Source organism: Diceros bicornis, chromosome 16, assembly GCF_020826845.1.
Source record: "Diceros bicornis minor isolate mBicDic1 chromosome 16, mDicBic1.mat.cur, whole genome shotgun sequence".
Lineage (NCBI taxonomy): Eukaryota > Metazoa > Chordata > Mammalia > Perissodactyla > Rhinocerotidae > Diceros > Diceros bicornis.
In genome coordinates this window covers 10,553,548-10,566,033 of record NC_080755.1, presented here as the reverse complement: position 1 = coordinate 10,566,033, position 12,486 = coordinate 10,553,548, and the positions used below count along the sequence as shown (strand labels likewise).

General features: G+C 40.5%; 1 protein-coding gene across 19 annotated transcripts in view; it reads left to right on the top strand.

The window, feature by feature from the left end:
- LOC131415265 (nucleoporin SEH1) overlaps positions 1 to 12,486 on the top strand; it is a 162,328-nt gene that overhangs the window by 32,973 nt on the left and 116,869 nt on the right. For all 19 annotated transcript variants that reach the window (XR_009222387.1, XM_058556739.1, XM_058556737.1 and 16 more), the window contains 2 exons: positions 5,410 to 5,577; positions 6,281 to 6,406. Coding sequence is in view for 18 of the 19 variants with exons in the window: in XM_058556739.1 (XP_058412722.1) it covers positions 5,410 to 5,577; positions 6,281 to 6,406 (294 nt within the window). In the remaining variant the exon portion in view is untranslated. The remainder of the gene's footprint in view (positions 1 to 5,409; positions 5,578 to 6,280; positions 6,407 to 12,486) is intronic.

Here is a 12,486-nt window from a genome sequence, read left to right as displayed (position 1 = left end):
TTACAGGACTAGACACTGGGAGACTAGTTGGAAGACTTGTGCAGTAGTTCAGATTAAAAAGTGGGCAGCAGGTGTTGGGAATATAGAAGTGGGTCTCAGCTCCAGAGATATATTTGCAGTTAGAAGCATTAGAATTTGGGAAGAAGATGTGTGTGTTTTGAACCTGCTTAGAAGAAGGATCAGAATGTTCCACGTATCTGGCTTGTATAGCAAGAGAATAGGGATGACGTAGGTCAAAACTAAAGATAACAGGAGGAGTGGGTGGAGGAAAGGTAATGAGTTTGGTTTTGTATTTGTTGCCTTTGCACTGCTTGAGAGGCAGTCAGGGGTAAGGTAGATGTCAAAGAGCCATTTGTAAATACAAGTCTAGAGCTCAGGATAGGGGTCTGGGCTGAAGGTGATTCGAAGATGAAGGAGGTGGCATTAGTGCAGAGAAAAGAATATTCTGGGGCCACACTTGTTTGGGTGTGAATCCTCTGCTCCCACTTGCACTGTGTGACCTGGAAAAGTCTCTTAATTCCCTCCCTCAGTTTCAGTTTGTTCAATAGTAGGGATAACAGCTACCTTGCAGATTTGATGCAGAGATTAGAAAAATGTGTATAAAATGCTTAGCAAATTAGAGTAATAGAGTAGACACTATTTATCAGCTAGATAGCTAGGGGATGTAGATTATTTCTTTCAACTCATAGTCCCAGCTCTATATCAGGTACTGGGAATATATGGGTGAACAAGATTGATATGTCACCAAGAAACTGACCTAAAGAGATAATGGGTAAAGTCAAAGATATGGCCACACACTGAGAATGTGTCATTCATTCATTTATTTCACAAATATTTATTGAGTACTTGCTATGTGCTAGGCATTGTTACAGGTGTTAGCAAAAAGTGATGGACAGATAGGCAAGGCCCCTGCTCTTAGGGAGCAAGCTTTTTAGTGGAAGAAGACAGACAAATACAAAAATAAGTAGATAGTGATAAGTGCTGGAAGAAATTAAAACCATTGTGATAGACTGTGAGGCTACATTTGACTTAATGATAAGGGATCACCCTCTCTTGGAAGATGACATTTAAGTTGACATGAATGTCGGGAAGGAGCTAGCTGTGCAAAGATCTAGAAGAGTATTCTAGGCCCCGAAGTAGGGATGGGCTTGGGTGTTACAGGAACAGAAAAGCCAGTATGTGGTGGGTGGAAGATGAGGTGTCTCACTGAAGTTTTCAGTAGGGGTATGGTGCCTGATTTATTTTTAATGGCCCCTTTGATTGCTGCGTGGAGAATTGTAGAGTGGCGAGAATAGAAGAATGGAGACTGGTTAGGAGGTTTTTCAGTAGGGTAGGGTAGGGTGGCAGTAGCAGAGACAGGAAGATGTAGAATGATTCAAGGTGTGTTTTGGACATAGACATGTTTTCCCTTCAGGAATGGGCTCCATCATTAGATGTGTTTTGTTTGGCTACAGTTGTTTTATTGAATTTAAATTGCTTTAAGTGGGGCCTGTAATTTCCAGTTGATCTCAGTCCTTAGAGTCCTGTTGTCTGACAATATTTGTGCGTGAAGGCATTTGAGTTTGAGATAGATGTACATTGCATGACATAAGATCTGAGGTCAGAATCCTGGGTATCCCTAATATATAAGGAGCAGACAGAGGAAGAGGATGTCAAGTGAGATGTAGAAGTAGTAATCTTGGATTCTTGTAAGACACTTGGCTGTGAAGAGAAAGTGAGCAAGTGGTGGCAGGAAGTGCAAATGAAGGATGGGAACAGGTTTTCCACCTCCTCCAACCTAGTATGGGAGAGTTTTGAACATGTTTATAGAAATTAAGAAGAGGAAATAGTTAGAAATATCGAAGAGAGGAAAATGAGAGGAGAGTGCTTATATGATGGTTGGTGATGAATTTGCTGTGTATTGACAGTTTGAAAACATTCATTCTTTCAGCAAATTTGTCGAGGGTCTGCTCTGTGCAAGGCACTGTTCTAGATAGTAATTCAGTGGTAAAACAGGCCAAGTCCTTGCCCTCGTGGTGCTTACATTCTGATATAGTCATGTGCCACATGATGACGTTTCGGTCAATGACGGACTACGTATATGATGATGGTCCTGTAGGATTAGTACCATGTAGCCTAGTACCATACAGCCTGTTTCTCAGAACATATCCCTGTCATTAAGCGACACATGACTGTATGGGGAGAAAATAGTTAAAGAGGTGACAATATATAGCATGCCAGATGGTGGTCAGTACTACAGAAAAAAGAAAGCAGGGCAAGGAGATTGGAATGCTGTGCTAGACTGTTAGGTTGATGAAGAAGTACTGACAGGAAAGTGGACATTTGTACAATGAAAGAAGTGCAAGAGCAGGATGAGAGGATACCTAGGGCATCAGTGTGCTGGACAGAGACACGAGCAAGGGCAAAGACTCTGAGGCAGGAGCTTTAGTGTGTTTTGGGGACTATAGATGGTGGGAATGAAGTGAGCAAGGGAGAAGAGTAGTAGGAGCTGAGGTCAGAGGTCATTCAGTCCCTTCTTGGCTGTCCTAAGGACTGACTTTTACTCTAAGTGAGGTGGGAAACCAAGTGGAGAGTTTTGCACTAAGGAGTGACAGTAGGTGACTTATTTTACAGGGATAACTTGAATGCGTGGAGAATGGGCTATGGGAGGAAGAGTGGAGGCAGGGAGACAGTTAGATGTATATTGCAGTGAGTAGCCAGGCAGGAGGTGGTGGTGGCATGACCAGGATGGTAGCAGTGGAAGTAGCGAGAAATGGCAGGTTCTGGTTATATTGTTATGGGATAGCCATTGGGATTTGCTTAGGAACTGCACGTGTGTGTGTGGGGGGCGGTCGGGGGGGTGTCGGTAATGACTAAGGTTTTTGGTCTGAGCAGCTAGAGGATGGAGTTGTCATTTTCTCTGTGGGGAAGACTGAAGAGCTGGCTTTTCTTGAGAGGGTTGGAATTAGATGGAATCTAGATTCAGGTTTTAGGTGCCTGTTAGGTATCTAAGTGAAAATAGCAAGTAGGTGGTCGAATATTTGAGGTTCAGGGGAGAGGCCCAGGCTAGAGATATAAATTTCATATGATATTTAAAACTTTGAAACTGAGGGCAATAACCCAGAGAGGGTGGGTAGATGGAAGAGATCCAGGACCAAGCCTTGGAGCCTTCACTGTGTGGAGGTCCAGGAGATAAGGAGGAACCAGTCAGGGAGAAGGAAAAGAAGCAGCTGGTAAAGTTGGAGAACCCAGACAGCTGTGTCTTGGAAACCAAGTGAAGAAATATTTCTATGAGGAAGGAGTATGAATTCCATACTATTAGGTTAAAGAAGATGAGGACTGAAAATTGATCATGGGCTTATGGGGTTGGGTAACAGGGAGATCAGTGGTGCTGCTGACAAGCGTTGTGGTGGGGTGGTGAGGCGAAGGCCAGCTTGGAGTGGGTTCAGGAGATGACAGGAGTGGAAGTAGGTGGCCAGTAGTGATTTCTTTTTGGAGGAGTATGTGGTAAAGGGAGCGCAGATAGATGTGGTGGCAGCTGCTGGGGGATAACAGAGTGTGAGGTAGAGGAAGGCTTTTTAAAAGGTGGGAGAGCTAACAGCATGCTAGTGGGAATGACTGCACAAAGAGAGATTTGATGCTGTTTAAGAGGAGGGACAATTGCTAGGTGATTGTCATTGCTTTGATGAGCGGGGTTAGGATCAACTGCAAAGTGGAGAGGTGGGCTTCCTACAGGAGTATGGATACTTCATCCGTAATCAAATAAAGTTTTATAGATCTCGGGTGGTCTTAAAACTTTTTCTACTTTTATAGAGTAATTAAATTAGTCCATACTATCTATAATCTATACTTTAGTGTGTTTGTCATTGACTTTAGCACCGTCTTTCATTGTCATCCATTTTACTACTTGCGGTAGCTGTTCAAATATCTTCCAGGCTTTAAGTCCTCTCCCCTCCTCTGCTACTAGGCTGATGGGATCACTGCTTTCCTGGTCTACAGAATACAGTCCAGACTTCCTAATACACCATTTAAGGCTTTTAGGATCTGGCTCCACAGTTTCATTGATCAGGTTATTTTGTACACCTGTTGCCAAAATACACTGGAGCACTTGCTTTTGCCACCACACACTTGATACTTAGAGCGGATTTTCGAGTCAGATCTTGGTTTGAATCTTATTAATTGTACAACCTTGGGTAAATGTAGCTAATTTAGTCTCTGAGTTTGTTTCTTCATCTGTAATAGGGGGGCAAATGAGTTAAGGTAGTAGGTATGCAATAAATCTTAATTCTCTTCCCCCTTTACTTATGTTTATTTGTCATCTTTAAAAGCCCCATCATCTCATACTTTGCCTGTAAAAGTTCTGCTCATTCTTCAAGGTCTAGGGCCAATATCTTCTTATTTATTGAGCCTTTCCTGATATAATTTAATTCTTTTCTTTACTGAATTCCACATAGCCCTTTCATGATAAGCAGTGAGAAATATTTTTGAGATTGAGTAACATCTCCTGAATACTGTGATCAGGGTCAAGTTGAACCAATGGCCAATGTGGGCTGGAGGTTCTCTATGAGTAGTATAGATTCTGTGCCAGTGTTTTCTAGACTTAGTCCTCGGTGTACCTCTTTTACCATTTTTGCCTTGTTCATGTGCGGAATATACTTGAACTTAAAACTTTTCTTTGAATGGACTCAGTTTTTTTGAAGAGGAAGGTCAGCCCTGACCTAACATCTGATGCCAACCTTCCTCTTTTTTGCTGAGGAAGATTGGCTCTGGGCTAATATCCATGCCCATCTTCTTCTACTTTATATGGGATGCTGCTACAGCATGGCTTGACAAGCGGTGCGTCGGTGCATGCCTGGGATCCGAACCTGCGAACCCCGGGCCGCCGAAGGAGAGCGCGTGCTCTTAACCACTGTGCCATCGGGCCGGCCCTGAATGGACTCATTTTTTAAACCATTTACTCATCCTTAATAGTAGTCTCTGAACTCAGGGGCTAGATTTTGCTGGTTCTGTTTTTTCTATTCCATGTTAGAATGAGTACCCAACTAGTAAACTTTTAAGTACGTCCTAAAATCATCTGTATAAACCATCAGTGTTGTGCCTTCTTTTCTCCTTTAGTAGACAAATTTGTAATTCTTATTCCTTGCTACAGCAATCCAAGAGTAAATTAAGCTATGTTGTATGTCATTATTATGTTAATTATAGGAAGATAGTTTGATATTTATATTCTCAGCTATAAAGTAGCAAAGTATTCTGAGAATTACTTTACCTCAGAATGCTTGCTAATAGTATCCCCTCTTAGTGCTGTTCCCCAAAAATGATTTTTTCCTAAGATTTATCAGTTTTCTAAGATTTATGAGACTTGTACTGTTAATCATTTGAAGATGTTTTATATTAAATATTTGATTTATAAAAATACTTTTATTGTTGCAGTGAGATGGAAGATTTTCGAGGTATAACTGAAGAGTCATTTCCGAGTTTTCTAACTAATTCATTACTTGGTAATAGCGGGACTTTGGAAAATGTCACTCTTTCTTCAAATCTTGGCTTGCCTGTTGCTGTTTCCACACTTGCTAGAAATAAATCCAGCACGGATAACAGGTGAGAATTGTTTGAACAAATGATTTGTTTTTAGGTCCATAAAGCCTAAAATATGCTATTACTCATGTAAAATTTCTCAACCAAGCTTGAGCTTTTGCTTTATCTCAGGGAGATGGCCATATATGTAAAAATAATGTAGAAAATATGTTAAAAAAACTTGGCCGTTCCTTATTCCATTGTCTTATCAGGGGTGGGTGGGTTTGGGATTGAGCACCAATGACGTTTTGGTCTACTGATTGTTTCTTCTGTCCATAGCGTTTTGTATCTGTATTAGTTCATCCTTACTGGTGGCTGGCAGTTTGTGTCGTATCTCCAAATGTGGTGTGTACAGTTCACCCATCTTGTGTAATGAGTATTTGCCCATGCTTACATATCTAGCTACTTTTCATTCCTCCTGCCAACCTAACATTTGGTAAGGAACATCAACTTTACCTTTGGAATGAAGGGGTTGGATTAACTCCATAAAAATTCTTTTAGCTTTAAGATTTTTGTGACTCTCTTGTTTAATACATATACACCCCCTTGCAGATCCACAGGTTTTCAGCGCTTTGCACATAGGATGATGGTTTTAAACATTAGGGGCCCTATTTATTTTTATCCCCTGGTGGTTGGTTTTACAATCCTGCAGCCTCATGACATTGTGAATTTTAAATGTGCATAATTTAACTATTAACAACTAAAACACACTTTTTTTTTGGTGTAGGTATTCTGAGAACCAGGCATCTTATTTAGTAGAAGGGATATTTTCCATTCCATCTGAGTCATCTCCCAGTAGCCAGAGTGAAGCTGAACCAAGAGAGAAGTTACAGCTTAGCTTCCAGGATGATGAGTAAGTTCATACCTTCGTCTTGCTTTCACTGTGTTAAAAGCAAGTCTCACTATGTCTTGTGGAAAATGAAAGTGTGATTGTGTCTCTGATTAATTCTTTTTTTTTTAAATTTTTGTTTATTGCAGTAACATTGGTTTATAACATTGTATAAATTTCAGGTGTACATCATTATGCTTCTATTTCTGCATAGATTACATAATGTTTACCACCCAAATACTAACTACAACCCATCACCACACACTTGTGCCGAATTATTCTTTTCGCCCTCCTCCCTCCCCCGTTCGCCTCTGGTAACCACCAGTCCAATCTCTGTCTCTATGTTGATTAATTCTAATTATAAAAATCTTTAAGAGTTTTCTTTATATGATTTTAATCACAAACACTTGTAGTCTTTCAAAATACTTTTTCTGATTCCAAAAGTAATATATGCTCATTGAAAAAAGTGGAAAATACAGAGAATTATAAGGAAGACAATAAAGGTCTATAATCCCACTAACTAGAGAATAGTGGTTGATTACATTTTTATTTATAGTCTTCCAGACTGTTTTCTGTGCATGTATACGTGTGTGTGTGTGTGTGTATAATTTTTTTACAAAAATAGGATTAAACTGTACATACTGTTTGTAACTTTTAAAAATTAATATATTGTGCCCATCTTTCAATTACATTTAAAGATATGTGACATAATGTTAATGGCTCTACCATGTGAGGCATTTAGATTATTAGAATTTTGCTATTATAAATTTAATGAACTTCTTTATTTATACATATATTTTGCATACCTAGAAGATTATTTTATTGAGATAAATTCCTAGAATTGAAATTGCTGAGTTAAGAATATTTAATTTTGAAGACCATTACAAACTACCACATTGCTCTTTAGAAGACTTGTGCCAGTTGACACTTCCACTAGAAGACGTACGTGAGAATGCCTATTACTCTGAGCCCTCCTCAACATTTGGTGGTATTATTTTTAATCTTTAATTTTAGAAGTAAAGAAGTTTATACACATGCAAAAATGCATAGAAGAAAGTCTGAAAGGCTATAAACCAAAATGTACATTGTAGTTGTCTATTGATGGTGGTATTACAGGTAGTCTTAAAGTTTTCTGTGTTTGAATTTGTAATTGAGTATTTATGGATTGAACATACTTAAATATTTATTCATTACTTTTGTTTCTGTTCTGAATTGTCTCTTGATAACATTTAGATATAAGCACTTCCTATACGTTGAAGAATTAACTCTTTATATATTCATTCATTCAATGTGTATTTTTGACTGAGTGTCTACTATGTGCCAGGTACTTTTCTCCAAGTGCTTAAGAAATACCAGTGAACAAAACAGATATTAAAAAGACATTAAAATATACAACTTTATAGTATATTAGAAGGGAAAAGTGCTAGAAAAAAATAGAACATGATGAGGAGGATTATTAGGAAGGCAGAAGGTAGTGGTCAATGTGGATCTTATTGAGGAGGTGTAAGATGTGAGCAGAGACTTGAAGGAGGGAGTTAGCCATGCGGACATCAGGAGGACGAGGATTTCAGGTAGAGGGTGTAACCAGCGTAAAGACACTAGGGTAGGAGCATCTCCAGTATCTTCAAAGAACAGGAAGGAGGCTGGAATGGGGTGAGCAAGGACTTTGACTTTGAGTGAGAGGGGAACCCATCAGAGGGTTCCATTTTAATTATGTTTTTAAAGCCTCACTCTGGCTACTGTGTGGAAAACAGACTGTTGGGAGGCCAAACTGGAGCCAGGAAGACCTCTTTGGAGGTTGGGTTATCAAGGGAGTGAGGTAGATGGAGAAGAGAAGGGCGCTGAGGCCTGATCTTCGGGGTGCTTCAAAATTAAGAAGTTGGGGAAAGAAGGAACACACATAGAGATAAGAATTAGTGATCAGAGGTAGGAAGAAAACGAAGAGTATCTGGAAGCCATGTGAAGAACATATATAAAAGAAGAGATTCATCCAATTATGTCAGATAAAATGAGGACTAAGAAGTGACCATTGGAATTAGCGTTGATTAGGTCATTGCTAACCCTGACAAGTGGTTTTGGTGGAAGTAGGGAGAGGCACAATTGCATAGTAGGGTGAATTTAGAAGAGAATAGGAGGTTAGTATAGGAGTATAGGACAGTGAGAGTAGACAATTCGTGGAGTTTTGCTGCAAAAGAGAGCAGAGAAGTGGAGCTGTGATGGCTCGTTGGTGTAGTGGATCAAGAAAAGTTTTTCTTTTTTGTGGTGGGAGAAGTTACTGCATGTTTACATGGTAATAGAATGATCTCCTGGAAAGGGAAAATTTGATTACATAGAAAGAGAAGAGAATTGCTGGAGCAGAGTCTTTGTGTAAATAAGAGAGGCTAGGATCTGACGTGCAGTGGAGAAAATGACTTTAGAGGGGTAGGACCATGGATAGTTCCTCTGTATTAGCAGGTGGGAAGGTGGAATATGTGGGTGCATGTGGTGGTAAGAATGTGTGGAAGTTGTAGTGCTTCAGCTTTCTCAGTGAAGTGAGAGGCATGGCCATCAACTCAGTGAGGAGGAGTTGGTTTGAAAGAGAGATATAAAATAATCATATGGGAGTATGGGAAAGTGAAAGGACAAAGGAAATAGTACGATTGTCAGACAGTTGAGGATCATGGTCATGAATTTAGTGTGAGACTGCTCAGTGTGATTGTGATGTTTGGTTTAACCAGGCTTGTAGTTTGATGCAGGCAGTGAGGGACAAGGGAGTTGAGGGTGTATGATGAATGGCCATTGGATTTAGGTTAAGGTAGAGGAGAGGATATCAAAAGGATGAGGGAGAGTGGAATGTGGCAGTATGAATGGATTGGAGGCTTAGGTGGGGTCAAAGGATTATAGAGTTGTGGTACTAAGGCAGATGACTTGAGGGCTAGTAGATGATTCCAAGCTGGGAGACTTTCAGGAGAGTGATCTGGAAGTGGTACTGAGGGGACATATACTGACGGATACGTATGTATTCCATCTCCACTCAGTGAGACCAAGGCTGTGAGAGAGACAACAGTCCCCATTTGACAGAGCGTAGGGGAAACAGTATCCTTACAGGACAACCATGTTTTCATTAGGGCAATGAGGTAAAAGGAATGTTCAAAGAAGGGGTTCAGGAATAACAAGATTTTGCTGATCCAGCATTGTACCTTCTAGAAGGCACAGTAGAAGGGGTTGGTTTGTTGGGGAGCGAAGAGAGGGGATGTGCAGTCTTATGGAGCTTAGAATGCCAGCAGTAAGGAGTCCTGGGCTTACTGTAGGGACTGAAATAAATAGGGACAAAGGGCATCATGAAGTTAGTCCCACTAAACTGATGTTGGTGATAAAACAGTGGGTATGGGGGGAGGGGAGGGGACTATTGGAAGTAACCTCTTGACTGTTTTTGATGGAGGCAAGGAGGTCTGGGGAAGTGGTCTTGTTGGCCCCTGTTAATGCAAGATAGGAGACCTGGTGAGGTGGAGTCCTAGACACAGTGTACTGGCCTCACTTTTGACTGCTGTTGGAGGAGAGGCAAGTGCTTTGGGGCTATAGCACGTGCCTCTATTGAGTAATCTGAAGACCTGGGTTGTTAGTCTGAGTACGAGGGCTTCTTGTGCTTACTGTGATGACGAGTCCACAGCCTGCAGAGCCATGGTGTTAGTCCCTGTGTGAGGGACGGCTACAGTGACTTCTTCTGGAGGAGGGTGAAATTTGTGTGTTTCCAATGTCTATTTTAACCTTGGAATTAATAAATATTTTAGCTGAAGATTGAATTTAAAGATGAAAATAATATTCACAAAGTTTTGAAGGCATTGCTGCATAGTATGAGAAGCCTGATTTCGTTTTGATACTTGATCCTTTGTATCTGAACTACTTTTTTCGCTCTAGAAACTTAGAATCCTCCCTGAGGATTGTAAAGTCCTGGTGGGTGGGTTTTTTTCCCCCATTCACTAAATTCTAATTGGCATCAATTCAGGGATTTGTGTGCTTTAGTTCTAGGTAATTATTATTATATTGGCAATTTTCTTCTATTTTTCTGTCTTCTCTTTCTGGAACTACTATTTTGGACTGCCTGGGTCGATCTATTTTCTTTTTTTCCCTCTATTTTTTTCTGTTTTCAGTGCAAAAAGACAATGTTCTGGATAAGTTCCTAATTTTTTCTACCCTTCTATTAAATCATTTGGCAATCATAACTTTGAGAGCTATTTTTTTCTGTTCTTTCATTTTTTTATAATGGCCCCTTTTTGTGGATGTAATAGCTACTTGAATGTTTCTGAGAATTCTAATTGAGATTTTTCAAAGTTCTATAAATTATTCCTTGTCTCTGGGGTTATTTATTTAGTTTTTCATCTTTCTTTTTATCTCTCGAGCTGCTCCTTCTCCTGTTTCTGATTTGTGGCTGCTCTCTAGGTTGCTAGTGTAGGCGTCCTCGGCTGTTGTGTGTCCAGGTCTCATTTCTCTCAGGTCTCCGTGTGAGTTGGGCGGTGCTCCTGGCCAGCTGCACTTTAGGGCGAGCAGGCTGAGAGTCTTAAGTTCGTGCTGGGTGTTTTAACGCCTTATTCTGGGCTGCTGTCACCACCATAGCTTCTTTCTGCACAGGCATTTCATATGGCTTGTCTGGAGAAGAACCTTCTTCCCAGGTGTTCAGTGTCACATTGACACTGCTGTGTTGTTTGTGTGGGTTGAGGAGCAGGAGAGGAATACTGCCTGGCACGGTCATCTGATAGACTTTCGGTCAGCCCTTCTCTCTGCTCTCTCATCCTGACTCCCTCCTGTCCTCCTCCTCACTGTAGTCCGGAAACATTTCTGCGCTTCTTCCTGGCAGATTTGTTTTCTGCTTCTGGGCCCTTTTATTCTTGTTCTGGACCACAGCTGTCTTTTCTCCTGCATACCCCATCTGCTTTTCAGATTCTAGAATCTGAGGTAAGCTTGGGCTAGGAATGGTAGCTCTCATCCAGATGACTTTACTTTTATAGACATCCTTACTGTCATTTTAGTGGACTCCTGGAAGTCGCTCTTGCCACTTTTACTTGAAGCTTATGACTTGATTTGAGAAATTCTGCTGTGCTAATAAAAACAATGGAAAGCTATAGGTTTGAGAAAGTAGGTTTTTTGGCGAGGGGTAGTGGTAGTTAATTTAGAGTGCCCTTAACTGTCTCTGTTATCCTAAAGTTCTAATGGTCACACTACATGCTTTTCTCAGGGGAGGGCTTTAAAATATGAAAATTAACCTAAATATCCTGACTTATTTTTTGTTTATTTTATGTTACCGTCTTGCCTCCCCCCACCTCTTTCTTTCTGTCTTTTCAACCACAGGACTTTGTATCCATTTGTAGTCTTTCCACCTACCCTGCCCTGTCTTTTACTCAGCTTCTATTTGGAGTGAAACTTTGCTTTGCCTACCTATGAACGCACCTTGGGATTAAGCTAATGGCTTTCCATGTACTATAGCTCCAATGAAGAGATGGAGAAACTGGGAAGTAAATTAAAGTTGGGGAGTTGCCTCAGGCACAAAGGGTTATGATTTGGAATATGTGGAAGGGCTATTTTCTTTTCATGTATCCTGTCCAGGTCTAAGCCTGGCCCTAGGTATCAGTGTGTCAAATGATGAATTTGTTGTATTTAGATGCTTTTTCCTGAGGTGGCATTCCTACCCCTCCTGTTGCTGGTGAAAGCTACGACAGACCCAAGATCTTTTGCAGTAGATTGGAAGGAAAATTGTCTTTAATGGAAAACATTTTCATCCATATATAAAACAACAGAGGTAGACAGAAAGATGGGGACGAGAACAGTGACAGGGGCTAAGAGTACCACTTTTAAAGCATTTAGTAATTCAGAGAATTGCCTGACTATTTGGCAAATATACTAGTATCCTTTAAGTCTATCTTGTTTTTAGAAAGCTGAGTTTTTCTTTAGCTATGATAGATTCAGAGATACTTATTTGATAAAGAAAAAAACCTCATTTTATCACTTGAGAGGCAGAGTAGCAAAATGGTATTCTACCTGATTTTGGTAGACTACAGCACTGGACCCAAAATAATGATGCCGTCCCCAGGACACTCACAGTGTTACCAGTTGTAGTTTCTGGCTAGTCC